Consider the following 27853-nt stretch of genomic DNA (forward strand, 5'->3'; position numbering starts at 1 on the left):
CGTCCAATGTGTAATAATTACATCAGGGTAAATGGAGTATCCATCACCTCAAGCATTTATCATTTCTTTGTGTTACAGACATGCCAATTACACTCTTATTTTTATTTTATTTTATTTATTTATTTTTGAGATGGAATCTCACTGTGTTGCCCAGGCTGGAGTGCAGTGGCGTGATCTCAGCTCACTGCAACCTCTGCTTCTCAGGTTGAAGCAATTATCCTGCCTCAGGCTCCTGAGTAGCTGGGATTACAGGCACCCGCCACCACACCTGGCTGATTTTTATATTTTTAGCAAAGATGGGATCTCACCATGTTGGCTAGGCTGGTCTTGGAACTCCTGACCTCAAGTGATCCACCTGCCTCGGCCTCCCAAAGTTCTGGGATTACAGGTGTGAGCTACCATGCCCAGCCAATTTAAAAATGTACAATAAATTACTGTTGACTGTAATCACCCTGTTGTGCTGTCAAATACTAGATCTTATTCATTCTATCTAACTTTATCTTTGTACCCATTAACCATCTCCACTTCCCCCTTCCCCATCCTCCACTACCCTTCCAAGTTTCTGGTATCCATCCTTCTGTTCTCTATCCACATGATTTCAATTGTTTTATTAATAATTTTTAGCTCCTACAAATACATGAGAACATGCAAAGTTTGCCTTTCTGTCCATGGCTTATTTCACTTAACATAATGACCTCCAGTTCTGTCCATGTTATTGCAAATAGCAGGACCTCATTCTTTTTATGGCTATGTAGTACTCCATTGCATATATGTACCACATTTTCTTTATCCATTCATCTGCTAATGGACACGAAGGTTGGTTCCAAATCTTGGTTATTGTGAACAGTGTGCTACCACAAACATGGGAGTGCAGATACCTCTTCAATATACTGATTTCTTTTCTTTTGGGTATATACACAGCAGTGAGATTGCTGGATCATATGGTAGCTCTATGTTTACTTTCTTGAGGAACTTTTGTACTGTCCTTCCTGGTGGTTGTACTAATTTACATTCCCACCAACAGTGTACAAGGGTTCCCTTTTCTTCACGTTCTCGCCAATATTCACTATTGCTTGTATTTTGGGTATAAGCCATTTAAACTAGAATGCAGTGACATCTCATTGTAGTTTTGATTTGCATCTCTGATGATTAATGACGTTGAGCACCATTTTTATACCTGTTAGCCATCTGTTTGTCTTCTTTTGAGAAGTGTCTATTCAGATATTTTGCCTATTTTTTTAAACGAATTATCAGATTTTTTCCTATTGAGGTTGGGCACGGTGGCTCATGCCTGTAATTCCAGCACTTTGGGAGGCCAAGGTGGGCAGATGGCTTGAGTTCAAGAGCACAAGACCAGCTTGGGCAGCATGGCAAGACCCCATCTCTGCAAAAAATACAAAAATTTGCTGGGTGTGGTGGCATGCGCCTGTAATCTCAGCTACTTGGGGGGCTGAAGGGGAAGGATTGCTTATAGCAGGGAGGTCGAGGCTGCAGTGAGCTATGTTTGCATCACCACGCTTCAGCCTGGGTGAAAAAGAAGACCCTGTCTCAAAAAAAAAAAAAAGACCTTTTTCCTATTGAGTTGTAAGAGCTCTTTATATATTCTGGTTATTAATCCTTTGTCAGATGGATAGTTTGCAAATATTGTCCCCCATTATGTGGGTCATCTCTTCACTTTGTTGTTTCCTTTGTTATGCAGAAAGTTTTAACTTGATGTGATCCCATTTATCCGTTTTTGCTTTGGTTGCCTGTGCTTGTGGGGCATTGCTCAAAAAATCTTTACCCAGACCAATGTCTTGGAGTTTCCTCAGTGTTTTGTTTTGATAGTTTCATAGTTTGAGGTCTTAGATTTTAAGTTTTTGTTTGTCTGTTTGTTTTTAACTAGAGACAGGGTCTCCCTATGCTGCCCAGGCTGGTCTCAAACTCCTGGGCTCAAGGGATCCTCCTGCTTTGGTGTCCCAAAGTGCCAGGATTATAGGCATTAGCCACCATACCTGGCAAGATTTAAGTCTTTAATCCATTTTGATTTGATTTTTGTAAACTGGCAAGAGAGAGGGGTCTAGTTTCATTCTTCTGCATGTGGATATCCAGTTTTCCCTGCACCATTTATTGAAGAGACTGTCCTTTCCCAAAAGTTCTTCCCACTCTTCCCTCCCCTCTCCTCAAGCAGGAGTCGCTCTATGGCCACAGCCACCCAGGCCTGTAGCAAGTACTGCCTGGATACCACTAATGTTCACTCAAGGCCCAAGGGCTCTCCAGCAAGCTTGTGGGGAATGCTGCCAGGCCTGGGTCTCTCCCTTCAGGGCAGTGGGCTCCCCTCTGGCCCAGCTGGAGTCCATAAATGCCATCCAGGGGCCAGGGCCTAGAATTGGGAACCCCAGGAGCCTATTTGGTGCTCTACTTCACTGTGGCCAAACTGGTACCCAAGCTGCTAAACAAAATGCCCTTTTCTCTTTCCTTTCCTCAAGCAGGAGTCTCTCCCTGTGGCCACCGTAGCTGGGAATGTGCTGGGTCACACCCGAAGCAGCACAGCGCTGTCTGGCTAAGGCCTGCAGTGAGTGTTGTCTGGCCACTGTTAGTGTTTATTCAAAGCCCAGGGGTTCTTTAGTCAGTAGGTGATAAATGCTGCCAGAACTGGGTCCTTCTCTTTAAGGCAGTGGATTCCCTTCCGGCCTGAGGTGTGTCTAGAAATGTTGTCTGGGAGCTAGGGCCTGGAATGGGGCACCTCAGGACTCTGCCTGAGGTGCCCTATTCTGCTGTGGTTGAGCCAGTATTCAGATTGCAAGGCAAGTCCTCTTTATTCTCTCCTCTCTTCAAGTGAAAGGAAGGAGTCTCTCTTGAAGCTGGAAGCTGTGCTGCCTGGGGATGGAGGATGGGTGCTACAAGCACTCCCTTGGCTGCCCCAGCTGGTGTCTCACTAGGTCTTATGCACCCTAAGTCTACTGCCTGTGACCCCAGCACAGCACCAGAACTTGCCCAGGAATTGCAGTCCTTGTGGCCTAGACTGCCTTTGAAGCTTATTTAGGACCTCAGAGCACTTCAGCCCACAGTGGTGGGGAGAGCTGGAACTCGGTATCTAACAGCTGGGATGGGCAATTCCTGTCTGGCTAGGGCTGTCTAAATGCTGCCTCCACAGGCAGCAGCTGAATTCTGCCCTGTGTTGATTTCCCTGTGACAGGCAGCACTGTGTTCCAATATAGAGTCCCACAATCACTGCGTTCCCTCTTCCCCAAGAGCAGATTCTCTCTTCAGGCCACATGGCTGCTGCCAGGGGATGGGGGAGGGTGGTGTCAGCATTCAACACTCTTTTCTACCCTGCCCTCTTCAATGCCCCTTTCCCTGATGCAATGTTAAAACCTGATCATTGTGGTATTGTGATCCCACACCTGCTTTTTGGTTCTTATAGAGGTGTTTTCTTATGTGGATAGTTGTTCAGTTTGGTGTTCCTGCTAGGCGGAACGATCACTGGAGGGTTCTTTTTGGCCATCTTGCCCCATTCCAGAAAGCACAGCGTATTTTAAACATCAAATTCATCATGAGTTAACTGTGTACATTATACTTACGGGAATAAAATATGTTGTTGGGAATCTTTGAACTGCTGAACGAAATGCACAGCTCCTATATTAAAAAAAAGAAAAATGATTTTCTGAATCTATTTTTTAAAGATCTTTTTAAAATTATTCCCTATCTTTCATTAAATATTTTAAAATGTTAATCTGCATATGAGGTGCATGAATGAAGTTTAAGAGCCATGAGTGTTGGCATATAGGTATGTAAACAGAAAGGCATGATAAAATGAGGGAAAGCAGTGTATTTAATAAGTGTATAGTTACCTGGAAGCATATTTGGGAACTGGTGCAGGAAGCACATTGTATTGCCCCGGAGAAAGCTGAAGTGACTGCACAGAATGGACAAGGACACCAACAGATTAACAGAGGTTGTAAACTCACTTCATTATCTTTCATCTATAATCTTTTATTTTATGACCATACAATATTGGATAATTCCTTCTTTAATAGTGGAAAAGGAAAAGGTATATTTCCAAAGGTGAAGCTTCAAAATATTTTAACACATATTCACTCTTCATGGTGAATTTTATAGACAACATGCCTGAGATGCTGCCTAGGAAAATGTCAAATTGATCACATTTTTTTCTTTTTCTTTTTTTGAGATGGAGTCTTGTTCTGTCACCCAGGCTGGAATGCAGTGGCGCCACCTCGGCTCACTGCAGCCTCCACCTCCCCAGTTCAAGTGATAGTCTGCCTCAGCCTCCTGAGTAGCTGGGATTACAGGTGTGCACCACCACACACAGCTAATTTTTTTATTTTTAGTAAAGAAGTGGTTTCACCATGTTGGCCATGCTGGTCTCGAACTCCTAGCCTCAAGTGATCCAATGCCTCAGTCTCCCAAAGTGCTGGGATTACAGGTATGAGCCATTGTGCCCAGCCACATTTTTTCTTTTTTTGAGATAGGTTCTCTGTCATCCAGGCTGGAGTGCAATGACATGAACATAACTCACTGCAGCCTCAAACTCCTGGGCTCAAGTGATCCTCCCACTTCCACATCCCAAGTAGCTGAGACTACAGGTGTATGCCACTGCACACATCTGTAACCCCAGCAGAGATTGTGTGTATGTGTGTGTGTAGAGATTTTTTTGGTAGAGATTTTGTTTTATAGAGACAGGGTTTCACTATGTTGCCCAGGCTGGTCTTGAACTCCTGAGCTCAAGCAATCCTCCCACCTCAGCCTCCCAGAGTGCTGGGATTACAGCCACTGTACCTGGCCTGATCACATCTTATTTTTATTTATTTAGAGACAAAGTCTTATTCTGTTGCCCAGGGTGGAGTGCAGTGGCACAATTATGGCTCAATGAAGCCTCGAAGTCCCAGGCTCAAGTGATTCTCCCATCTCAGCCTCCCAAATAGCTGGGAACAGATGTACACCACCGTCCTGGCAAAATTTCTTGGTTTTAAAAGAGATGAAGTCTTGCTATGTTGCCCAGGCTGGTCTCAAACTCCTGAGCTCAAGGAACCCTCCCTCTTTGGCCTCCCAAATCGGATGTGAGCCACCACGCCCAGCAGTGATCACATTTTAAATATACTAGATTCAACAAATCAATTCAACCGGGATAAAGAGCAGGACTAGTAATAGGGAATACAGTGGTTAAGAGAGATACAGCTCCTGACCAGCAGGAGTGAGACGCACCTACAGAAACAATTATAACGTAAACCACTGTCATCAGTGCTAAAAGACAGATTGAAGATATGGGGATAGGAAGCGATTAAACCCAACTCCATGACCTCAAGACGACAAAGGTGATGAGATTTGAGGGAGGCTTTTAAGAAAGGCAGGACTTCCTCCTGGAGCTAAAGCAAGGGTGTTTCAAGAAAGTGGGGCCTCACATCTAAGACTCTTTCCATCAGGAAATTGTTGCAAACAATCTGGGTGGCTCCATTACCCCCGGGTCTAGGAACATAGGCCTAAAGGTATGATATGAGAATGTCAGGAACTGGTTAAAATAGACCAGAAAGGCCAGGCACAGTGGCTAATGCCTGTAATCCCAACACTTGGGGAGGCCGAGGTGGGTGGATTGCTTGAGATCAGAGTTCAAGACCAGCCTGACCAACATGGTGAAACCCCATCTCTACAAAAATACAACAATTAGCCAGGCATGGTGGTGGGTATCTGTAATCCCAGCTACTCGGGAAGCTGAGGCACAAAAATCATTTGAACCTGGGAGGTGGGGTTGCAGTGAGCCAAGATCTTGCCACTGAACTCCAGCCTGGGCAACAGAGCAAGACTCAGTCTCAAAAAAAATAAATAAATAAATAAATAAATAGGAGGATATGTGAAAGGAGGGAAGAGAAGGAAGGAGAATGAGAAGCCAGGAGAAGATCCCCCAGACCTCCAGAGCTGGCAGGGAGGAGTTATATCATAAAATCCTAGGAAGAATATTTCCTGAAGTGAATAATCCCCTCCACCCCCTATTATTTTTACGTGAGATTTTAAGAAACAATACTGCCTTTGTTAAAAAGGCATCTACATCCTAGCACTACCTGGCACATGGAAGTTCACTACTGTATTTCGCCCCGCAGCTGTCTTTCCCATATTAGTACACAATTTTGATTGCAGAGTCAGCTTTTTGTGGAGAGCAATGATAACAGTAAATACAAATTTTATGGTGAAACAGATGCATTTTCCTGATGCACCTGTGCTTGCTGATTGCTCACTTAACACCACCAAGGAAACAAGGGTATTCTCGTGTCACTGTTGTGTCTTACAGAAGCACAGAAAGACAGTTTAAACGGGGCATTCTTGAGGGCCAGCACTGTCCTATTTCCTGATTTTGATGATGATTATATGGATGTTTGCTATTTTTAAAATGTACATATTTGCTTTATGCTTCTCTCTCTCTTTTTCTCTCTCTCTCTCTGACAGATATAAACAGGAGGAAAATAAAGATAACCGAAAAGAAAAAAAACTCTTAAAGCAGTTACGTATTTATACTCAGCAATCCATGTGAGAATTCCATAATGAAGTGCTCATGGAAAAACTCTTAGCATTAGTTAAAAAAATATATATTGGTTACCTGTAATGTCTATATTTGTCCTACTATACTTGGCATTTACCATACTTTGCTACTTAACATAGTTGAAAGGGGCACTGACTTCTTTTTCATAAAGTCTTGAATAGTCAGCTGCTTTATGTAGGAGACTGTTTTCCTCTATCTTGCTAAACTTGCTTCCATTTTCCCTGGGTCTAACGGGGTGTGTGTATGTGTGTGTGTCTGTATGTATATTTCTAATTCTAACACATGCTTTTTAGTTCTTCTTTTTTTCTTTTTTTAGGCAGGGTCTCACTCTGTCACCCAGGCTGGAATGCAGTGGCACAACCACAGCTCACTGTGCCTCACAAGCGATCCGCCCGCCTCAGCCTCCTGACTAGCTGGGACTATAGGCACATGCAGCCACACGTAGCTAATTTTTAAAATTTTTGTAGAGCTGAGATCTCACTATGTTGCCAGGGCTGATCTCAAACTCTAGGGCTCAAGCGATCCTCCCACCACAGCTTCCCTAAGTGCTGAGATTATAGGTGTGAGCCACCATGTCTGGCCAGTTCTTCATTTTTAAGGCTTAGAGAATCTAGACAAGATGCTGGTAAAAATATCTGATTCTCCTGGCCAGTGGTGGTGGCACATGCCCGTAATCCCAGCTACTCGGGAGGCTGATGCAGGAGAATCACTTGAACCTGGGAGGAGGAGGTTGCGGTGAGCCAAGATTGTGCCATTGTACTCCAACCTGGGCAACAAGAGCGAAAACTCCATCTCAAAAAAAAAAAAAATCTGATTCTCACTAATTAACATTTCAATCCATGCTAATTATGCACTCAAATTTTACAAGAGCTGGAATATGGCAGGATGATATTAGTGTGGATATATAATTCAGTTATGTTGCACCAACACCATTAATGTCAGAAAACTGAAATAATGTGGAAAAAGCCAACCCTACTTACTAGGCTCTTGGTGTGACTACATATACATATACATATACATATACATACACATATACATATACGTATACGACTTTATTTAGAACAGTTTTACGGTCATAGCAAAATTGCAAAAAGAGAGATTTACATATACCCCTTGCTCCCACACATGCATAACCTCCATTATCATCATCTCACACTAAAAAGGTACAGTTGTTAAAACTGATGAACCTAACTGACACATCATTATCACCCAAAGTCCATATGTTACATTAGGCCTCACTCTTGGTGTTGTACATTCAAAGGTTTTGACAAATGTGCAATGACATGCATCCACTGTTATAGTATCATAGAGTGGTGCCATGGCCTAAAAATCCTGTGTTCTCCCTGTTTATCCCACCCTCCCCCTAACCCCTGGCAACCACTGATCTGTTTATAATCTCCATAGTTTTGCCTTTTCCAGAATGTCATATAGGCAGAATCATACCATAGGCAGCCTTTTCAGATTGGCTTCTTTCACTTAGTGATATGCATTTATGTTCCCTCCATGTCTTTGTATGGCTTCATAGCTCATTTCTTTTTAGTGCTGAATCATATTCCATTGTCTGGATGTACCACAGTTTATTTATCCATTCATTTACCAGAGAACATCCTGGTTGCTTCCAAATGTGAGCAATTATGAATAAAGCTGCTATAAACATCCATGTGCAGGTTTTTGGGTGGGCATAAACTTTCAAGTCCTGTGGGTAAATACTAAGGAGCACAACTGCTGGATCTTATGTAAGAGCATATTTAGTTTTTTTTAAAAAATGGCCAAACTATCTTCCAAAGTGGCTATACCATTTTGTATTCTCACCAGCAATAAAGAGAGTTCCTGTTGCTCTGCATTCTTGCCAGCTTTGATGTTTTCAGTGTTTTGGATTGGGGCCATTTAGTATTTGTGTAGTATCTCATTTGCATTTCCTGGATGACTTATGATGTGAAACATTTTTTAATATGCTTTTTTGACATCTGTATGTCTTCTTTGGTGAGGTGTATATTAAGATGTTTGGCCCATTTTTAACTGAGTTGTTTTCTTACTGCTGGGTTTACAGAGTTCTTTGTATATTTTGGTTAACAGCCCTTTATTAGATATATCTTTTGCAAATATTTTCTGTCAGTGGCTTGTCTTTTCATCCTCTTGAATGTCTTTTGCTGAGCAGAAAATTTTACTTGCAAAGAAGCCCAATTTATTTTAATTATTTCTTTCATGGATCATGTCTTTGGTGTAAGATCTAAACTCAAGGTCATTTAGATTTTCTCATGTTATCTTCTAGAAGTTTTATAATCTTAATTTTTACGTTTAAATTTTGTAATCCATTTTGAGTTCATTTTGTGAAGGGTTTGAGGTCTGTGTCTAGATGCTTTTTTCTTCTTTTCTTATTTTTATTTTGGAGAAGGAGTCTCGTTCTGTTGCCCAGGCTGGAGTACAGTGGCATGATCTTGGCTCACTGCAACCTGCACTTACCTCAGCCTTCCGAGTAGCTAGGATTACAGGTACCCGCCACCACGTCCAGCTAATTTTTATATTTTCAGTAGAGATGGGGTTTCACCATGTTGGCTAGGCTGGTCTGGAATTCCTGATTTCAAGTGATCCACCCACCTTGGCCTCCCAAAGTGCTAGGATTATAGGCATGAGCCACCATGCCCAGAGCCTCTTCTTTTTTTAATGTGAATATCCAACAAATGGTGTTCTAGCACCATTTGTTGAAAAAACTATCTTGTATTTATTGTATTGCCTTTGCTCCTTTGTCAAAATTCTGTTGACTGTATTTTTGTGTGTCTATTTCTGTGTTCTCTATTCTGTTCCATTGATCGATTTGTGTATTATTTGCCAATATCACACTCTCTTGACTACTGTAGCTTTATAGTAGGCCTTGAAGTCAGGTAGTGTCAGTCCTCTAACTTTGCTATTCTCCTCCATCATTGGCTATTCTGAGTTTTTGCCTTTCCATATAAACTTTAGAATGTTTGTTGATAGCCACAAAATAACATTCTCTAATTATTATTGGGATGGCATTGAATTTAAAGATCAAATTGGGAAGAACTGACATCTTGACAATATTAATCTTCCTATCCATAGGAAATCTCTTCATTTATTGAGTTCTTCTTTTATTTCTTTCATCAGTTTGTTTTTTTCCTCATATAGGTCTTGTACATATTTGTTAGATTTATACCTAAGTACGTCATCTTTCGGCATCCTAATATGAAGGCATTGTGTGTGTGTGTGTGTGTGTGTGTGTGTGTGTGTGTGACTCTACCAGTAACATTATATTTCATAATGCAAATAATCCGTCTGTCATCATGAGTTTTGACACATGTAGTTTGAGAAGGAAGAGAAGTAAATTCATTTCCATCTAATCTTACAATTTCTAGCCAAATGTTTGGCTAGAATGGAAGAGAGAGAAAGGCATGCTTTTTGAAAGGTACTGTGTTTTAAAATTCAAATTCCACTTTTTCATTGCTGGTATATAGGAAAGTAATTGACTTTTGCATATTAACCTTTATCCTGCAAACTTGCTATAATCTGTTATTGGTTTCAGGAATTTTTTGTTGATTTTTTTGGATTTTCTACATAGACAATTATGTTTTCTGTGAACAAGGGCAGTTCTATTTCTTCCTTCCCAATCAGTATACCTTTTATTTCCTTTTGTTGTCTTGTTCCATTAGCTAGAACTTCCACTATAACCTTGAAAAGGAATGGTGAGAGAAGATATACTTGCCTTCTTCCTGATCTTAGTGGGAAAGCCTCTAGTTTCTCACCATTAAGTATGATGCTAGCTGTAGGTTTTTTATAGATACTCTTTATCAAATTGAGGAAGTTCCTCTGTATTTCTAGTTTACTAAGAATTATATTCATAAATGGGTGTTGAATTTTCTCAAATGCTTCTTCTGCATCTATTGACATGATTATGTGAGTTTTCTTCTTTAGCTCTTGATGTGATAGAATAGATTATTTGATTTTTTAAATATTGAGCCAGCATCACATACTGGGATAAAGCTCACTTGGTTGCGATGTATAATTTTTTATACATTGTTAGACTCAATTTGCCATCATTTTGTTGAGGATTTTTTACATCTATGTTCATGAGACATACTGGTCTCTAGCTTTTGTTTCTTGTAATGTCTTTGTCTGGTTTTGATATTATGGTGATTTTGGCCTCATAGAATGAGTTAGGAGGTATGTTCTTTGCCATCTATCTTCTGAAAGGGATTGTAAAGAATTAGTATAATGTTTTCCTTAAAGAATTTATTTTAATTGGATTGTAAAAGACCAAGACTTATTTTCACCATTTGATGCAAGTGATGAAGTCAGTTAGTAATCAGCATTTTCTAGAAACTCCCCTGCATCTTCACAGTGGTAGTATGCTACCTTTTTTTGGATTGACTGACCTTGTTCAGTAATGATTCACTGGCTATAGGCTAAGACAGTGTCACCATCTTCTCCCTGTCCCATTCACCGTAGATAGATTCTGGAACCATGCTCTGACTGGCACACTTTAAGCTGAATTCAGGTTGTCCTGAAGTTACCTTAGCATGTTGATTTCAAGCGTATACTTTAAACTCCTCCATGTATGTCACTAGATCCATGTTTCTAGTTGAAAATGTAAATGATATATTTCAATGGTAATGGACTTCTACTCTGCAAGGTAGAGTTGCAGAATAGGACAACCTTTCTGTAGGACTTTGGGCAATGCATCTGGAAAGACACAAGCTTCAACACATCCTTTCCTCAACAATTTCACTCTATGATTAACCACAGGGGATGGTTGAATATATTAGGATATGTCCATATAAAAGAACATTATGCAGTTATTAAAAATGATGTGTAGGGTGGGCACATACCTATCATTCCAGCACTTTGGGAGGCTGAGGCAGGAGGACTGCTTGAGTCCAGGAGTTGAGTTTAAAACCAACCTGGGCAACATAGTAAGACCCTGTCTCTACAAAATAAATAAACAAACAAATATGTAAAAATAAATTATGTGTAAAGAATACATGATGGTATGAAAAAGATTCATAATATATTTCTTTTTTTCTTTCTTTTTTTTTTTTTTTTGAGATGGAGTTTCGCTCTTGTTACCCAGGCTGGAGTGCAATGGCGCGATCTCGGCTCACCGCAACCTCCGCCTCCTGGGTTCAGGCAATTCTCCTGTCTCAGCCTCCTGAGTAGCTGGGATTACAGGCACGCGCCACCATGCCCAGCTAATTTTTTGTATCTTTAGTAGAGACGGGGTTTCACCATGTTGACCAGGATGGTCTCGATCTATCGACCTCGTGATCCACCCGCCTCGGCCTCCCAAAGTGCTGGGATTACAGGCTTGAGCCACCGCGCCCGGCGATTCATAATATATTTCTAAAAAGAAATTCTGGTTTCTGCAAATGACATCCTAGGTTATTTATTTGGGCAATTAACCTTCCCACTGCTGACAACTAGAAATGAAAGATATAATATTAAAAACAAACAAAAGAGTTCTCAAAAAGATATAAAAATGCCAACAATACAGTAGGAAATTATATAATCCTAAACTAAAAGTCAGCAAGAAGCCAAGGAGGTAAGTGGCCCAATTTTGTCTAGACAATGTTTGCTGGTCCAGGCTAAAGTCAGCAGAACACAGCTGAGTTTAAAGGAAATTCAGAGCCCTAGAAGAATCCAAGGGTCAAAGCTTGGGTCTATTAATGATATAGGGAGGAAAGAGTCTAGTGGGAGATACCCACTGGAATTTGAGACCCTAAAGGGTGCTTCCTGAAAGTAAACTCTCCTACCCCACTCCATTGCCAAACAGACTGCAGAGAGTAGCTTTGGTACTAAGCAAGAATTGGGAGGGAGAAGAAACCCACCCCTGAGAGATTATCACCATGGGCTGTCCCTTTCATGAATTCCAGTTCAAATTCACACTGCTAGGGTGATCCAAGAGGACATAAACACTGCATTTCGTGTTGTACCAGACTGGTAGCTCCCCTAAATATTAACAGAAGCAAAAGCAAACCTTAGGCCTTGGGGAATTCACAAAAAGAAATTTTCAAGAGTAGTGAGCAATACACAGTTAAAGATAATCACATACATGTAAGTAAACAAAATGAGTAAGGCCCAGTCAGATTTCAGGTATTTGAGTAAGCATTAATTCATTCATAGATTCAACCAATATTAATCATCAGACACTGTTCTAGACAGAGATAGAATAATGAGCAAAACAGATAAATATTCACGTCCTCGTGAAGCTTCATTCATGGGAGAAGACAGGTAACAAATAATCAATGTAAAACCCACATAAATTATATAATACACTTGATAGCTATGGATGCCAAGAAAAAAATATAAGAGCTGGGTATGGAAGATCTGAAGCATTGAGTGGTAAATTTAAATGGGGCTCGTTGAGAATATGACACTTGAACGAAGACTTGAAGAAGGACAGAGAGTAGGCCATGAAGATATCTTGGATAAGAGTATTCCAGAAAAAGGACGGTCAGTGAAGATACCTTGAGGCAGGAGTGTGAGTGGTAAGTTCAAGATACAGCCAGAAGGATAAGTGAGTCAGGAAGAAAGTGAGAGGGAGTAGTAAGACAAAGTCAAGAATGAAGCCAGTTCACAGTCTCCCTGTTGGCCTTAAGAAAAACCACTCAGAGATCACACTGACTATCACATTGCTTTAACCCAGTGATTCTGAACCAGGAGCATGGCAATGTCTGGAGACATTTTTGGTTGTTACAACTGGATGAGTAGACTGCTAATAATACTTAATGAGAAGAGACCAGGTACTACAATGCATAGAACAGGCCGCCCCCAACAACAAAGATTTATCCTGCCCAAAATGTCAGCAGCGCTGAGCTTGAGAAACCCAGGATTAGACATACAGGTGGATAAACCACAAAGGGAATTGGCCACAGTGACTCACACCTTTAACCTTAGCACTTTGGGAGGCCAAGGCAGGAGGACTGCTTGAGCCAGGAGTTTGAGGCCAGCCTGGGCAACATAATGGGATCCCATCTTTACCAGAAAGAAAGGAATTGGATATACAAGTTTGGAATTCAAGAAAAAAATCTAGGTGGCAGATATAAATTTGATAATCACCAACAAATAGATGGTGTTCATAGCGTTGAATGAGAACACCATCAAGGTATTGGATGAGATCACCATTCAGGGAATGAGCAGAGATGGAGCAGAGGTCTGAGTGCCTGGAGCACTCCAAGATGGAGATTAGGGAAGGGCAGAGATGGCAAAAAATGGCTGAGAAGAAAAACCAAAAACGATGATGGAGGAGGACGTGTAGGAGGTTTCAAAAGAGGGGAGAGTGGCTGGGTCCGTGACTCATGTCTATAATCCCAGCACTTTGGGAGGATGAGGCGGGAGGATCGCTGGAGCTCAGGAGTTTGAGACCAGCCTGGGCAGCAAAATGAGACTGCCTCTTCTAAAAATTTTAAAAATTAGCCAGGCACGGTGGCTGATATGCGCCTGTAGTCCCAGCGGCTTAGGAAGCTGAGGGGGAGGACCGCTCGAGCCTGGGGAATCAAGGTTACAGTGAGCTATGATTGTGCCACTGTACTGTAGCCTTGATGATAGAGTGTCTGAAATAAATAAATAAATAAAATACATAAAGGATGTATACAAAATAAAGCCACCCAAGAGAGTGGGAAAGTAAATGGACTACAGAAGTCCACTCAGTGCCCATTAGAGGTAGAGAATTTAGCATGAGACCAGTCATCTGGCTACATGGATGCAGATATTAATACAAAGAGAGACATACCCAGGGTTGTGGCTTTGCCAAACAAGTAAAAGATGAGAAGTTAGGGGCAAGGAAATTGACAGTGTATGCAGAGAGTAACTATAATGATTAACTATGGGATTGGAGCTTTGCAAGGAAAACGGGTTGAGAGGTATTGAAAAGGTGGGAGAATCAATAGACTGGGATTATAGCCTGCAGGGAATGGAAAAAATGTTAGGATTGGATATTAGTCAGAGAGGGGAATTCATGTAGAGATTGCAAAATTCTTGGTCTTGAAAAACATCTAAGGAGTGAGTGGCTGAGGTAGAGGAAAGTTCAAGAAACTGAGAAGCCAGGTTGTTGGAAGATCATCTATGCGTGTGCTGAAATTACAATATAAGCAGTGAAAAGAGTGACAGTGAAGGAAGGGGGCTAATATCGAGGAGTAAGGGGAGTAATTCAGGGGTCAGCGGAGGACTACAACACTAGGGGAAAAAGTAGGTTATAAAACTGTACATATGGAGAGAAGTGGTCCCATTTGTGTACATATATTCTACAATGAGGATATACTATTTATCTGTTAAGATAAAGGTCATTAGAAAAATTACAGGGCCACCTAAAATATTCTTTGGAAAGGGGCAAATATAGATAAGTGTATGCACACACACACACACACACACACACACACACACACACACATATATATATATATATATATATATATATATATATATATATATACATTCCTTTTTTGAGACAGGGTCTTGCTCTGTCACCTAGGCTGGAGGGCAATGGTACAATCTTGGCTCACTGCATCCTCCACCTCCCTGTTCAAGCAATTCGCATGCCTCAGTCTCCCAAGTAGCTGGGATTACAAACCTGTGCCAAGATGCCCAGCTAATTTTTATATTTTTATTATAGTAGAGATAGGGTTTCACCATGTTGGCCAGGCTGGTCTCGAACTCCTGGCCTTAAGTGATCCAGCTGCCTCATCCTCCCAAAGTGCTGGGATTATAGGCATGAGCCACTGCACTTGGCTCATGCCTATAATCCCTTAAGACTAGTAAGACTAATAACACTCTTCACTAGGGGTGAAAGGATAGAAAAACTAACCATTGGGTACTATGCTCAGAACTTGGGTGATGGGATCAATCGTACCCTAATCGGCATTATGGAATACACACGGGTAACAAATCTGCACATGTAGACCCTGAATCTAAAATAGAAGTTGAAAAAAAAAAGGCTCTTCAATATAGATTCTTGAGTTGAGTTACATGCTTCAGAATAAAGGTATTAAAAATGGTGAAAACTATTACAAATAAAAAGCAGCCACTGAAAGATACAAAATGGATATTCTGTGAAAAATTAACAAGTTTGAGAATGCTGTTCTAGCTTAATGAATAACAGTAATACATACTATATCTACCCCAAATTCAAATTATTCTACTGAGTTCTGCTACTAAAATATTGGAATTATGAATTGTACTGGTGAGTAAACAATGTTACATCTGAGTATCTTTCCCCTTGTGAACATATATATCTTTGAAATAGAAAATTAGAAAAACACTGAATTTTTCCAGTTTGTGGAGTTTAATCCTTTGTGGGAGGTAGAAAGGAAAGAAGAACAGGAAAACTATGTTTTCAGAAGTTTTATCCATCCTCTTGAGTAAGCCAAATTCTTTTGGTGTTTTAAAACTTTTAGTTTTGCATAACTACAACATTGTACACTTTCTCCTTTCAACACTGGGCCTTTGGCTGATTTTCAGGGACTCGTAAAAGCTAGAAGAGAGGAAGCAGAAAAGGAAATGGCCGAAGAGAATAAGAAATAAAGACTTGGCCGGGCGCGGTGGCTCAAGCCTGTAATCCCAGCACTTTGGGAGGCTGAGGCGGGTGGATCACAAGGTCAAGAGATCGAGACCATCCTGGTCAACATGGTGAAACCCCGTCTCTACTAAAGATACAAAAAATTAGCTGGGCATGGTGGCACGTGCCTGTAATCCCAGCTACTCAGGAGGCTGAGGCAGGAGAATTGCTTGAACCCAGGAGGAGGAGGTTGCGGTGAGCCGAGATCGCGCCATTGCACTCCAGCCTGGGTAACAAGAGCGAAACTCCGTCTCAAAAAAACAAACAAACAAACAAAAAAGAAATAAAGACTTTGCATTTGAGGTAGCCAGAACAATTTCACACGTAGCCTGGTTACCTGATAGCAAGCCGTAAACGTGCTAGTATAATTTAGAGTTTGTATGCCTCCACTGAAGCAAACAGAATAAGATTTACCCAATGAACATTTATCATTCTGTTCTGTTTCAAAGCTATAATTTGCAAAGTAGTAGAAAGGTCTACATGTTGGGTTTGACATGTGTTCAGCCTGTTGAAAATTTCGTGTCCACTTTAGTAATTACAACCCCTTGTACTTAATTCAACCTCCAGCTGCAATACATTTCTCTCAGGTTATCACAATAATATTATGATGAAGTTATGAAGATATGATACTATTATTAGCTTCTTTATAAATGGGAAATATTAATATACAAAGAACTGAGACAAGTACCCAAAGTCTCAAGTAACAAAGTCCAACTATCCCTTGAACGCTGTCCCTTGAACAGACCATGTTCCTGCCATTTCCATGCTTTCAACAATGCTGTACTCCTCCCTCAAAATACCTCCTTTGGATTCCATCAGTCCAAACCCTGCTCCTTATTCAAGGTGAGGGGCACATGAAAAGAGGACTAAATTTTGGTGCAGAAGCCCTCAGTTAAAAGTGCTGCTTCACCTACTTAAGTATTAGCTATGTGCCTTTGGACAAGTTACTTAGTCTCTACTCACCTTAGTTTTCTTGCATGTAAAATGGAGTTAATAATCTGTTCTACCTATTTCGGAATACTTAAGAAGGAAGCAACTAAGAGAATATACATGGAAGCCCACAGTAAACCATTAAGAGCCACATAAAAGACATGTATTAGTGAAGGTCCAGTTAAGTCCTACTTAAGCCACAGAGCTTTCCAGCCTTTTAATCCAGCCTACTTGAACTCTCCTTTGGCATTTTCAGTTCCACTAATTTATCTGAGCACTTGATAAACTCTGTCTTGTACTGTTGGCTTAAATACCTCTGGGTCAGGAACATCTTCCTTCCACAGAGCCTAGTGCAGGGCTAGGAGCACAGTAGTGCTCTTTATTGTCAATGCTACAAATGAACTGGTGAAGCTGAGGGTAGAAGCTGACCCTCCTGGGACCACGTGCTCACTTCTTTTCTTTTTTTTAATTAAAAAAAATATTTTTAGAGACAGCATCTCACTCTGTCACCCAGCCTGGATTGCAGTAGCATAATCATAGCTCACAGCAGCCTCAAACTCCCAGGCTCAAGGGATCCTCCTGCCCTGGCTTTCCAAGTAGCTTTTTTTTTTTTTTTTTTTTAAAGAGACGAAGTCTTGTTATATTGCCCAGGCTGGTCTCAAACTCGTGGACTCAAGCGATCCTCCTGCCTCAGCCTCCAGAGTAGTTGGGACCACAGGCATGCGCTACTACAGCCAGCTATTTATTTTTTGTAGAGATGGGGTCATTTCTATAAGAAAAGTTTTTAAAAGCCTCCCTGTGGTATGTAGTTATATTTATGCTCTAATATAACTCACTGAGAGGCAGGGTTTTCTCTTTAAAAGAAGAGGGATCACCACATATACTGCTTAGAGACCAGAGCATGGCCCAATGACAGATAAGATCCCAGGGGCTCCCCAGGCTAGGGTAATCCTGCTACGAGTAGCTCAAGAGGGAAAAATTTCTCCCTATGTACTCCCCCGCTTAGGTTAAGAAGACATTACAGCCGGGCACGGTGGCTCAAGCCTGTAATCCCAGCACTTTGGGAGGCCGAGGCGGGTGGATCACGAGGTCAAGAGATCGAGACCATCCTGATCAACATGATGAAACCCCGTCTCTACTAAAAATACAAAAATTAGCTGGGCATGGTGGCGTGTGCCTGTAATCCCAGCTACTCAGGAGGCTGAGGCAGGAGAATTGCCTGAACCCAGGAGGCGGAGATTGTGGTGAGCCGAGATCGCGCCATTGCACTCCAGGCTAGGTAACAAGAGTGAAACTCCTCCTCCTCAAAAACAAAAAAAAAAAAAAAAAAAAAAAAGAAGACATTACAGGGAAAAATCTTACTGGACACATTTGCAAATCAGGCAGTCCTTGTTTGATTTCTATAGGAAATAAGACATCTTAAAGGTTCTCCATTTCTCATGGGGGAAAATATACTCTCTGTATAAAGAATACTTTCCTCAGGGGCTCTTAATAGCTTTCCCATGCAAAGCAATCTGCTAGTAGTGCTTTACCTGATCTTTGTCAACTAGCGTGCTGGGGCTTGGCCGTGGTTTGTCTTTGAATGAGTAAGTAGCCATTTGCTTCTTTAACAGGTCCAGGAAGTCAGGAGGTATATAGTGCGGAAGATCATTTAGAACTGGATTGTTTCTTTGCACAAGAGGTGGCTTTTTCCTTCCTTCATTTTTAAAATTGTAGGTTGTTATCACTGGATTTAATAGGGATTCTTCAATGAAAGTTTTCAAGTGGTAAGTGCCAGGTATAGGAGTATTCTGTGGAAAATTGACATCAGTTTTAACATCATTGTATAAACATGTAACTTCTCCTAAAACACCTTTCTTGGATGGGAAGATCGCAAGTAACATTGCTCTTTGTTTTCAAGTTTAATAAAATTATCTCAAATACAGTAAACACTCTTGACAGAATAGTCTTTCAAAATGATTATGTTCTTTCTGAAAAAATTGCTGAATTATAGCAAATGGGTTAGAGTTGAAATTTAACTTTTTAAAAGGCAAATTCAGCGATTCAACTTTGGGATTCAACCTTGACTATGAATTTCAGGCCTCTAATATATAGAAAAAAAATGTTTTTTGACTAACTTAGAAGCTATCCTACACTTCTACTTAGCCAATACTATGTTTCTCTCTAGTCCTCAAGTGGGCTAATAACATGAGACCAGGATAAACTGGCGGAGCATATGCTCTAGTTAGTCCAGTAAGAGGTCTAGCACTTGCAAATTACAACCAGTGTGGCTGAATGCCCAGAACTGAAGGTTTGGTCATTGCTACTTTTGTGGCCATCTTTCTGCTGAGCACTCAGCTTAGTTCTGCCATTAAAATTACCTCAATTCCAAGAGGCTTTGACCCATGAAGTCCCTCTATTATTAAAGAGCATTGATAGAAAATATGTCTGTATTATAGAAACTCTCTGGAGGGGAGCTTCTGGTCATTTTTCTTCCATATATTACCATTTTGTTTTCATATATTGGCCATATTAAGAACCATCTGCATAAGGTCTGTATCATATAAGAGAAAAACTGAAACCAAAACACCTTTCCAGAATGTATGCAGTCTCCCCCAGATCATAAGATCATAGGTTAGCCTTATCTAGATAGTCTGTAAAGCACCTAGATTTCTAGAGTTGTTTAACTTTCCCAAGCTTCTACTGCATTCAAAATTAAAAGCTAGTCGGCCGGGCACGGTGGCTCAAGCCTGTAATCCCAGCACTTTGGGAGGCCGAGGCGGGTGGATCACAAGGTCGAGAGATCGAGACCAACCTGGTCAACATGTTGAAACCCCGTCTCTACTAAAAATACAAAAAATTAGCTGGGCATGGTGGCGCGTGCCTATAATCCCAGCTACTCAGGAGGCTGAGGCAGGAGAATTGCCTGAACCCAGGAGGCGGAGGTTGCGGTGAGCCGAGATCACGCCATTGCACTCCAGCCTGGGTAACAAGAGCAAAACTCCATCTCAAAAAAAAAAAAAAAAAAAAAAAAAAAAAATTAAAAGCTAGTCTCTCATTCATATGTTGATACTAAACTTCTAAGTATGAAATGAGGTCCATGCAGATCTGAACAATCACTGTTTTCTTACTATTAAGTGTTAGTCTTAAAAGGTATAACTGACTAAAATATTAATGAAATAGGAATAATGTGAATAGGAGAGACTGAACAATGTACATACTGTTAATGCTATTCTCCACCATCCTTCTCTTTCAAAAGAGGAAGTCTTTCGATCTGGTTTCTGTTAACAAACACAAAGTATGCTTATTCATTTGAGAGGTGATCCCTTGAAATTAAGTATAATTTGTAAAACATTTGCTTGAAGAAATTAATACCCATACCCAACTGATAAGCCTTTATTAAAATAAAAGCTACATAATGATATATTTTGCCCATTTCCTTAAATTGCTATTTTATGATCTTAAGTGCTTTCAAATAACTAAATTCCCTTTGATAAAATGAGAGTAATTTTCCTACTGACTAGTGGTGGTAAAAAAAATTACAATAATAAAAATAAAAGATAAAAAGATAAAATTAGAGTAATAAACATCCCCATCTCACAGAGATGTAAGTATATTTGATGTGACAAAATGTGGTGTTCTTAGGAAGAAAAGAGTTGGGCTTGAAGCCAGACAGTCTTACGCTGGAACCCAGCCCTGCCACATACCAGCTAGGTACACTGAGTGAGCTATTCAACCCTCATGCTTTCTCACAGGAGTATAAAAATAAGGCGCTATCAGAGTTGGCATGAGAATAAAGCATTGCATGTCAGGCATGGCGGCTCACACCTGTAATCCCAGCACTTTGGGAGGCCAAGTTGGGTGGATCACTTGAGCCCAGGAGTTTGAGACCAGCCTGGACAACGTGATGAAACCCTGTCTCTACTAAAAATATAGAAAAATTGGCCGTGCATAGTGGCACACACCTGTAATCCCTACACAGGAAGCTGTAATCCCTACTCAGGAGGCTGAGGCACAAGAATTGCTTTAACTCAGCAGGTGGAGGTTGTAGTGCACCGAGATCACGCCACCGCACTCCAGCCTGGGTGACAAAGTAAGAAGCCACCTCAAGGAGAAAATAATAAGATATTGTACATATAAAGATTTGCATCTACAATCAGTGCTCAATAAATGGTAGCTTTAATTATTTTTTTGAGATGGAGTTTTGCTCTTATTGCCCAGGCTAGAGTGCAATGGTGCAATCTTGGCTCACTGCAACCTTTGCCTTCTGGGTTCAAGCGATTCTCCTGCCTCAGCCTCCTGAGTAGCTGGGATTATAGGCAGGTACCACCACACCCGCTAATTTTGTATTTTTATTAGATACAGGGTTTCTCCATGTTGGCCAGGCTGGTCTTGAACTCCTGACCTCAGGTGATCTGCCTGCCTCGAATTCCCAAAGTGCTGGGATTATAGACATGAGCCATGGCACCCTGCCAGTAGCTTAATTTTTAACATCTCATCTGCCAGGTTAAGAAGCAAATTATTTTGGCATTCTTCAGTTTCCAAGGAATCTCGTCTTCATATTTAGTACTCTATACCCATCTATCCATTATTCTTTCTTTCTTTCTTTCTTTTTTTTTAAAGACGGGGTTTCACCATGTTGGCCAGGCTTGTCTCGAACTCCTGACCTCGTAATCCACCCACCTCAGCCTCCCAAAGTGCTTGGATTACAAGTGTGAGCCACTGCGCCCGGCCCCATTATTATTTCATATTTATTTTAGCACACTGTCCATAAAACACAAGTGTTTAATATTTTCCTTTTGTTTGTCCTAGGTAAAATCATTAAAATGTTGAGTTCTACTTTCCTTCATAAGGCCTTTATTATTATAAAATATAGGTCATCAAGCAAGACTGCAATAAATGTAATAATCTAATCAGTAAAACTGATATAATTCATTCTTCCTGTCTAGTAACTTAAATCTACTTTACTTAGAAGTACTACTGGGCTTTATTTTACTATGAAATATGTACATTTCTCTAAATAACATTGTCTCATGCACCCTGCTAAGGCTAAGCTTCTTCCTTGATGCTTCATCGTGAGATTTATGTTGAATCTTCTCTGTTGCACATTTATAGTCACAGAAATAAAACCTTCTTAGGCAGGTCAACACAGGCCTCCCACCCCTACCCCAGAAAAAGGAAAATGAAATAGGAAGAAGTAAACAAGATGAATCTGATGGAAGACAACTGGCAGCTGCTGTTTTGTTTGGCCCAAGACAGGTGATCTAAACTCCACCTATCTACTATTTTAAATTCACTCTAAGGGGAAAGATAAAAAGATTAGGCTAAGCAGCCCTCACCCACATTTATTTTAAAACGTAACAAAGGCCAGGCATGGCGGCGCATGCCTGTAATCCCAGCTATTTGGGAGGCTGAGACAAGAGAATCCCTTGAACCCGGGAGGCGGAGGTTGCGGTGAGCAGGTCATGCCACTGCAGTCCAGCCTGGGTAACAGAGCGAGATTCTAAAAGAAAACCGTAGCAAAGGTAACTTCAAATATTTCTATAAATACTAAGCGGAACAAAACGTGTCTAGTAAGACTACAGAAGGAAAAGCCCAGGCTTCTGGCAGATGGAGGGGAAAGGGCAAGAAATCCAATCACCATACTAAAGCAGTTGCCCAGTTTACTTCGTAATGGGAAGGGAAAAACACCGAAAACAAAGGGCGAAGGGGAAGGATAAGGGAAGCAGCAAGGGGAAGAGAAATAAAACAAACGAAATACCCAATAAAGACCAGGAGGGAAGGTCCACAGGTGGAGACTTACGTGAGGGCAGAGAGAAAGGTAGGAAGAGGGAACCGGAGGGGCACGAAGGCCTGGGATTTGAGAGCGGTGAGAAAAGGGCAGCGGGCCTGGTGAGGGAGCAGGAACCAGGCCAGGAAGGGGAAGACGATCTTACCAAGGCTGTACCACGCACCAGGTTTTCTCTTACTGTGATGGAGGCGATGGCGATGGCTGACTGATCCATGGTGGCCTCCTCTCGCCCTAGGCGGAGCCTGGCGTCCGGTTGCTAGGAGGCGCGTGTGGTCCGCGGGCTCCGGAGCGCGGCGCCGAGACCCGCCAGGTTTATCTGTAGTGCTGGGGCAAGGGAAGCAGGCACGCCCTTCGAGGCCCCGCGCGAAGACCAGCCCAGAGGAAAACCCTCAAAAAGAGACAGTTATGAATGCATGTGAGAAGAAAATCTAGAGGGCTCTGGAGTTGCCAGAGAGCCGTCGGTAAGGATCTGCGAAAGGGGAGGCTAGTTAAGCACTTGAGCATACCCACAATCTCCGTCAGTCCCCTTCTAATCCACCCCACATCCCACACCCCAGGCAGAGAGGCAGTGTGCTTGGTAGACATACTTACAGAAATCTGCCTTAGCACCCACTTTCTAAGATTGTTTCTAAGCTCCTCCAAATAGAAGTTCTGGGGCTGACTTCTCTTGCCTCTGACTTGCAGGGTGGAGTGAGCACCAGTCACAGTAGGTTTCACCAGCTGTGAAATCACAGACCACCCCATTCTTCTCAGTGTAGACCCTTTTTACTGTCAGCCTCTTTAGGCTGTAGCTTCTTCTCAACCTTTAAAAACAAACCCTCCACAACCTTAATTTTCATTTTATACAGTATCTACTGTATTCCAAGGACTTCACACATATTTGTCTCACTTAATCTTCACACCAACCCTGCAAAGTAGGTATTAGTCCCATTTTCTGGATGACGAAACAAAGGTTTCCTTGGATGTTTAGCACAGCTCACTCAGCATCACACACAAGTGGCACTGTCAGAATTAAAATCCAAACCTGACTCTAGACCTCCACTGCCCTGTACCGTGAAGCTTCTGCTTCCCTTTACAAACTTTCAACAGTCATATGGACTCAATTCTTTTCTCACTTCCCATATACTTTCCTAAAACCATTTTAATCTGGCCTGCGCACAGCTTTCAATTAAAATTGCACTTAAACTCACCAGTGATCCAACTGCCAAATCTAATGGGGATTTTCAGCTCTTATCAAACCTGGCCTTCAATTTTCATTGCTGCATTGATTATTCCCCCATGCTTGAATCACTCTCCTCCCTTGACTACCAGGACTTGGACGCTGGTTGCATATGCTGACTTACTCTGTGCTTGTTTCCTCATCTATAGAGAAGGGGATAATAAAATTGGTACCCACCCACATAGGTTATAAAGATTAACTTGAAATTCAGAACCATGTCTGTCTGGCACAGTGCAGTCAGTAAGTGTGAGCTGTCACTACCTTTAGGACAAAAGCGACATTTACAATCCAATTTCTCACTTCTGGAGTGCAGTGGTACAATCTTGGCTCACTGCAACCTGCGCCTCCCGGGTTCAAGCGATTCTTCTGCCTCAGCTTCCGGAGTAGCTGCAACTACAGGTGTGCACCATCACGCCTAGCTAATTTTGTATTTTTAGTAGAGATGGGGGGTTTCACCATATTGGTCAGGCTGGTCTCGAACTCCTGACCTCATGATCCGCCTGCCTCGGCCTCCCAAAGTATTGGGATTACAGGTGTGAGCCACCATGCCCAGCCACTTCTTTCCCTTATTAAAATGACATGCTCTGCTGTATCATACTTGCAAAAACGCCAAACATGCCATCTTAACATTTCTGTCTCGTTAGCCCTTCTGCATGAAATGCTATTCCTTTCTTTGACCACCTGGAAAATCTCAAGGGTCAACTCCTCTGAGTAGACCTTTAAGCCGAATCCACCAAGTCCCAAAGGACCCTGTGCCTATCATTGCTGGAAGATTCATGTTATGACAAATTGTTTCTCCTCTAATTTTAAACATACCCAAAACATGGGGTTGTTTTTTGAGACCTTTGAACACAAGGACTAAAATATTTGTTGAATAAACCACTGACTGGTTTTCCACTCTAAGTAAACCAGAGAAGATTACAACACTGCTTTACAAAAATTAAAATGCATACAAAACATCTGATGATCTTATTAAAACGCAGATTGATTCCAATTCTGAGGCAGGGCCTAAGATTCTGAGTTTCCAACAAGTTCCTAGGTGATTCTGTTACTTTTTGAGGAGCAAGAGACTAAAGGACTTAGTCATCTAGTTTCTTAAAATACTGAGATTCTAAATTCATTTAACATAGCCTTAAACAAACAAACAAAAGCAAGGCACTAGGTTTAAAATGAACAACTGAAATTCGAAAGCGAAGAGGCAAGTAAATACCAAAGTTCTCACAAATGTTAAGAGATTAATCAAGTCCATTCCCTGTGCCTCATTTCATTTTCTTATTTTGGCTGAGCCTGTAAAACTGGCTCAGCAGTCTAGGGACTGGTACCCTAGAGACTAAAAGAATATGAAAAGTACAGAGAAGTCCAGAAACCCATACAAGGTGTGACATTAGAGATGGGAACATCTAGATGAGAAAATAGTTTAAGTATTTCAAAAATAGAAACATGGGTCAGTGACTTCAAGGACTATCCATAAAGCAGATTAAGCATGTAAGATAAACAAAATGTTCTTTTAAGAAAACATTGTCTTATATAGTATCACTAAGATTTATTTCCAGATTATCATAAGGTTCAAAGAGGGGGAGAAGCATTTCTCGTGAGAATACAAATCTATAGTAGAGCTCAACAGTGCCTCTGTTATGTATCAGATCTTTAAAATTGCTACTATCTTCTAAAAATTTTAGGGAAATATCTTACACCAAGGGTCATATTTAACTGCAATAGTGATGTTTATTGGGAGAGTCGTCTGGGAGCAAACAAGCCACAGACAGTATTATAGTTGGTAGTTTCCACAATCCTAATATAGCACTAATAGTTTGGTTTAGACTTGAAGGTGGCTCGGGCACGGTGGCTCACACCTGTCACCTCAGCACTTTGGGAGGCCGAGGTGGGCAGATCACAAGGTCAGGAGTTCGAGACAAGCCTGGCCAACATCGTGAAACCCCATCTCTACTAAAAATACAAAAAAATTAACCAGGATTGGTGTAATCCCACTACCTTTAATCCCAGCTACTGGGGAGGCTGAGGCAGAATTGCTTGAACCAGGAGACAGAGGTTGCGGTGATTCAAGATCATGCCACTGCACTCCAGCCGAGGCAACAGTGCCGCAACTCCGGATCGAAAAGAGACGAAGGTGGTATCACAGTTCTGGCCTCAAATATGATTATGTTGTAGGAAGCGCTGGAACTGAAATTTGAACCCAGCTCATTATGACCACAGTTAAATTGTATAATTGTTATAGACTTGTTTCCCGTAAAATCAAGATGCCAAGACTTTGTGACTTTTGTAAACATTTCAGTAGAAATTATGACCAATTACGACATACCAAGAGCCCTAAAAATGTTTCTCCTTCTACCTTTGTTGTCCTTGTTATCAATTTATATAAACCTCAGTTGATACTGGAAAAATACCAATCAACTGCCCAATTCCCTCATTTTTCAGGGTCATAACTGGTTTCACAGCATAGTTAACTGAGCACTTAACGCAAATGCAAAAGACAATGCTAAATGCCTTACTTTCATTATTTCGCTTAACTTTTTAAAAAGTCCTGCTCCTGATCCCAGCACTTCAGGAAGCTGAGGTAAGAGGATCACTTGAGCCCAGGAGTTCAAGACCAACCTGGGTAACATAGTTGAGTCCCTGTCTCTACAAAAAACAAACCTTGATTTCCTTTTGAGAAAACTTAACTACATCCAATTAAGGGGAGTAGAATGCACACCTAAAATTTCCCTATTTAACTGATTACCCTGAGTATGTGATACCATTAGGATTATCAACACCTGTAATTTCCCTTGCTCTAAAACATACTAACCACGCTTCACTAACCATCCAGTTTTCTAACAGTATAATAGTATTAAAATAGTCAAAGATGCAGGGCAGTAACCTGCCAAATAGTGAATTACTCCTGGGAAATTAAAAGACCTTGTGGCTATAATAACCAGGTAACAATTATAATCAATGTTTTAATCTTGGCTCTGCTTTGCTATGGAATCTTTCATTAAGCATTTAAAACGTAGTTTAAAAAAACAAAAACCCTGATAACCACCTTTGGAGTAGCTCAAATTATAGAGAAAGCAATGACAGAAGCCAGCAAAAGCTAAAACAAGGTGTAGTCACTGCCAATTTACTCCTAAGGACATCTTTTTTTGTAAAATATTGCAGATGGTCAAGCTAAAATTCTCGTCTTATAAAATTAAAAAGCACAATGAATATTAGCTAATAGAACTATAGAATGCTCACCCCAACTAAATTTTTTTTTTTTTTTTTTTTTTTTTTTTTAACATGCAAACATTTAAAACATCATTGCACAGCCTAAGTCAACATGGACAAATGCCAAAGTTGAAAAATGTAAAGGTAGGAAACAGTAAATACCTAACTTTATGCCAATTCCCATGCTAGGTACACTTAAGTTTTTGAGTTTTTCATTTAAACTTTTTGAAGGAAGTGGTCATTTAAACACAATCTGGATAAAGAAACAGAAAACGTGCCCCTATTTTCTCATAACTGCCACCATCTTGTTCTGTGGGCACAGAGGGATCCCACACAGGTGTTCTGGGCTTAACACAGTGGCACAATATGACAGGCATGGTGGTGGTGGATCTTGTGGGCACGCATGATGGCAGCCCCCAAAAGGCGACCACATTGAGACAGCCCCACAGATCCTCATCTTTTTGGTTTTCTGCCTTAGTCTCTGTTACATCCCTTATTTTGTTCCTCTTTTCTGTGCTTCTCTCCCTTTTCCAATCCTTTCTTCTTCCTTTCCCACCTTCACTATTTCTGCCACCCATCTCTATTGCTCTTCCCCACACGAGAAAAATTACCTGTATTATAACAAGCAGAAACCAA

General features: G+C 41.2%; 1 protein-coding gene across 1 annotated transcript; it reads right to left on the bottom strand.

Moving 5' to 3' along the window:
- Nucleotides 1-252: 252 nt before the first annotated feature.
- STPG4 (sperm-tail PG-rich repeat containing 4) lies at nt 253-27833 on the bottom strand. Its single transcript, XM_074396851.1, has 5 exons — nt 22958-27833; nt 20225-20284; nt 18557-18814; nt 3834-3898; nt 253-3618 (listed from the first exon to the last, which is right to left on the bottom strand). Exons 1-5 carry the CDS (start codon nt 23006-23008, stop codon nt 3534-3536), a joined length of 519 nt encoding a protein of 172 aa, XP_074252952.1. The 5' UTR covers nt 23009-27833; the 3' UTR covers nt 253-3533.
- Nucleotides 27834-27853: the final 20 nt, after the last annotated feature.

The sequence above is a fragment of the Saimiri boliviensis genome, chromosome 1, assembly GCF_048565385.1.
Source record: "Saimiri boliviensis isolate mSaiBol1 chromosome 1, mSaiBol1.pri, whole genome shotgun sequence".
In the NCBI taxonomy this organism is placed as follows: Eukaryota; Metazoa; Chordata; class Mammalia; order Primates; family Cebidae; genus Saimiri; species Saimiri boliviensis.

Bases quoted from the DNA above. Each gene is read 5' to 3' on its own strand.
- STPG4 (XM_074396851.1), bottom strand. From the start codon at position 23,008: ATGGATCAGTCAGCCATCGCCATCGCCTCCATCACAGTAAGAGAAAAC. The intron at 18,815-20,224 runs GTATGTACATTG...AATTTTCCACAG, and splicing joins GGTGGAGAATAGCATTAACA to AATACTCCTATACCTGGCAC. The intron at 3,899-18,556 runs GTAAAGCACTAC...CATTCTGTGCAG, and splicing joins CGCTAGTTGACAAAGATCAG to TCACTTCAGCTTTCTCCGGG.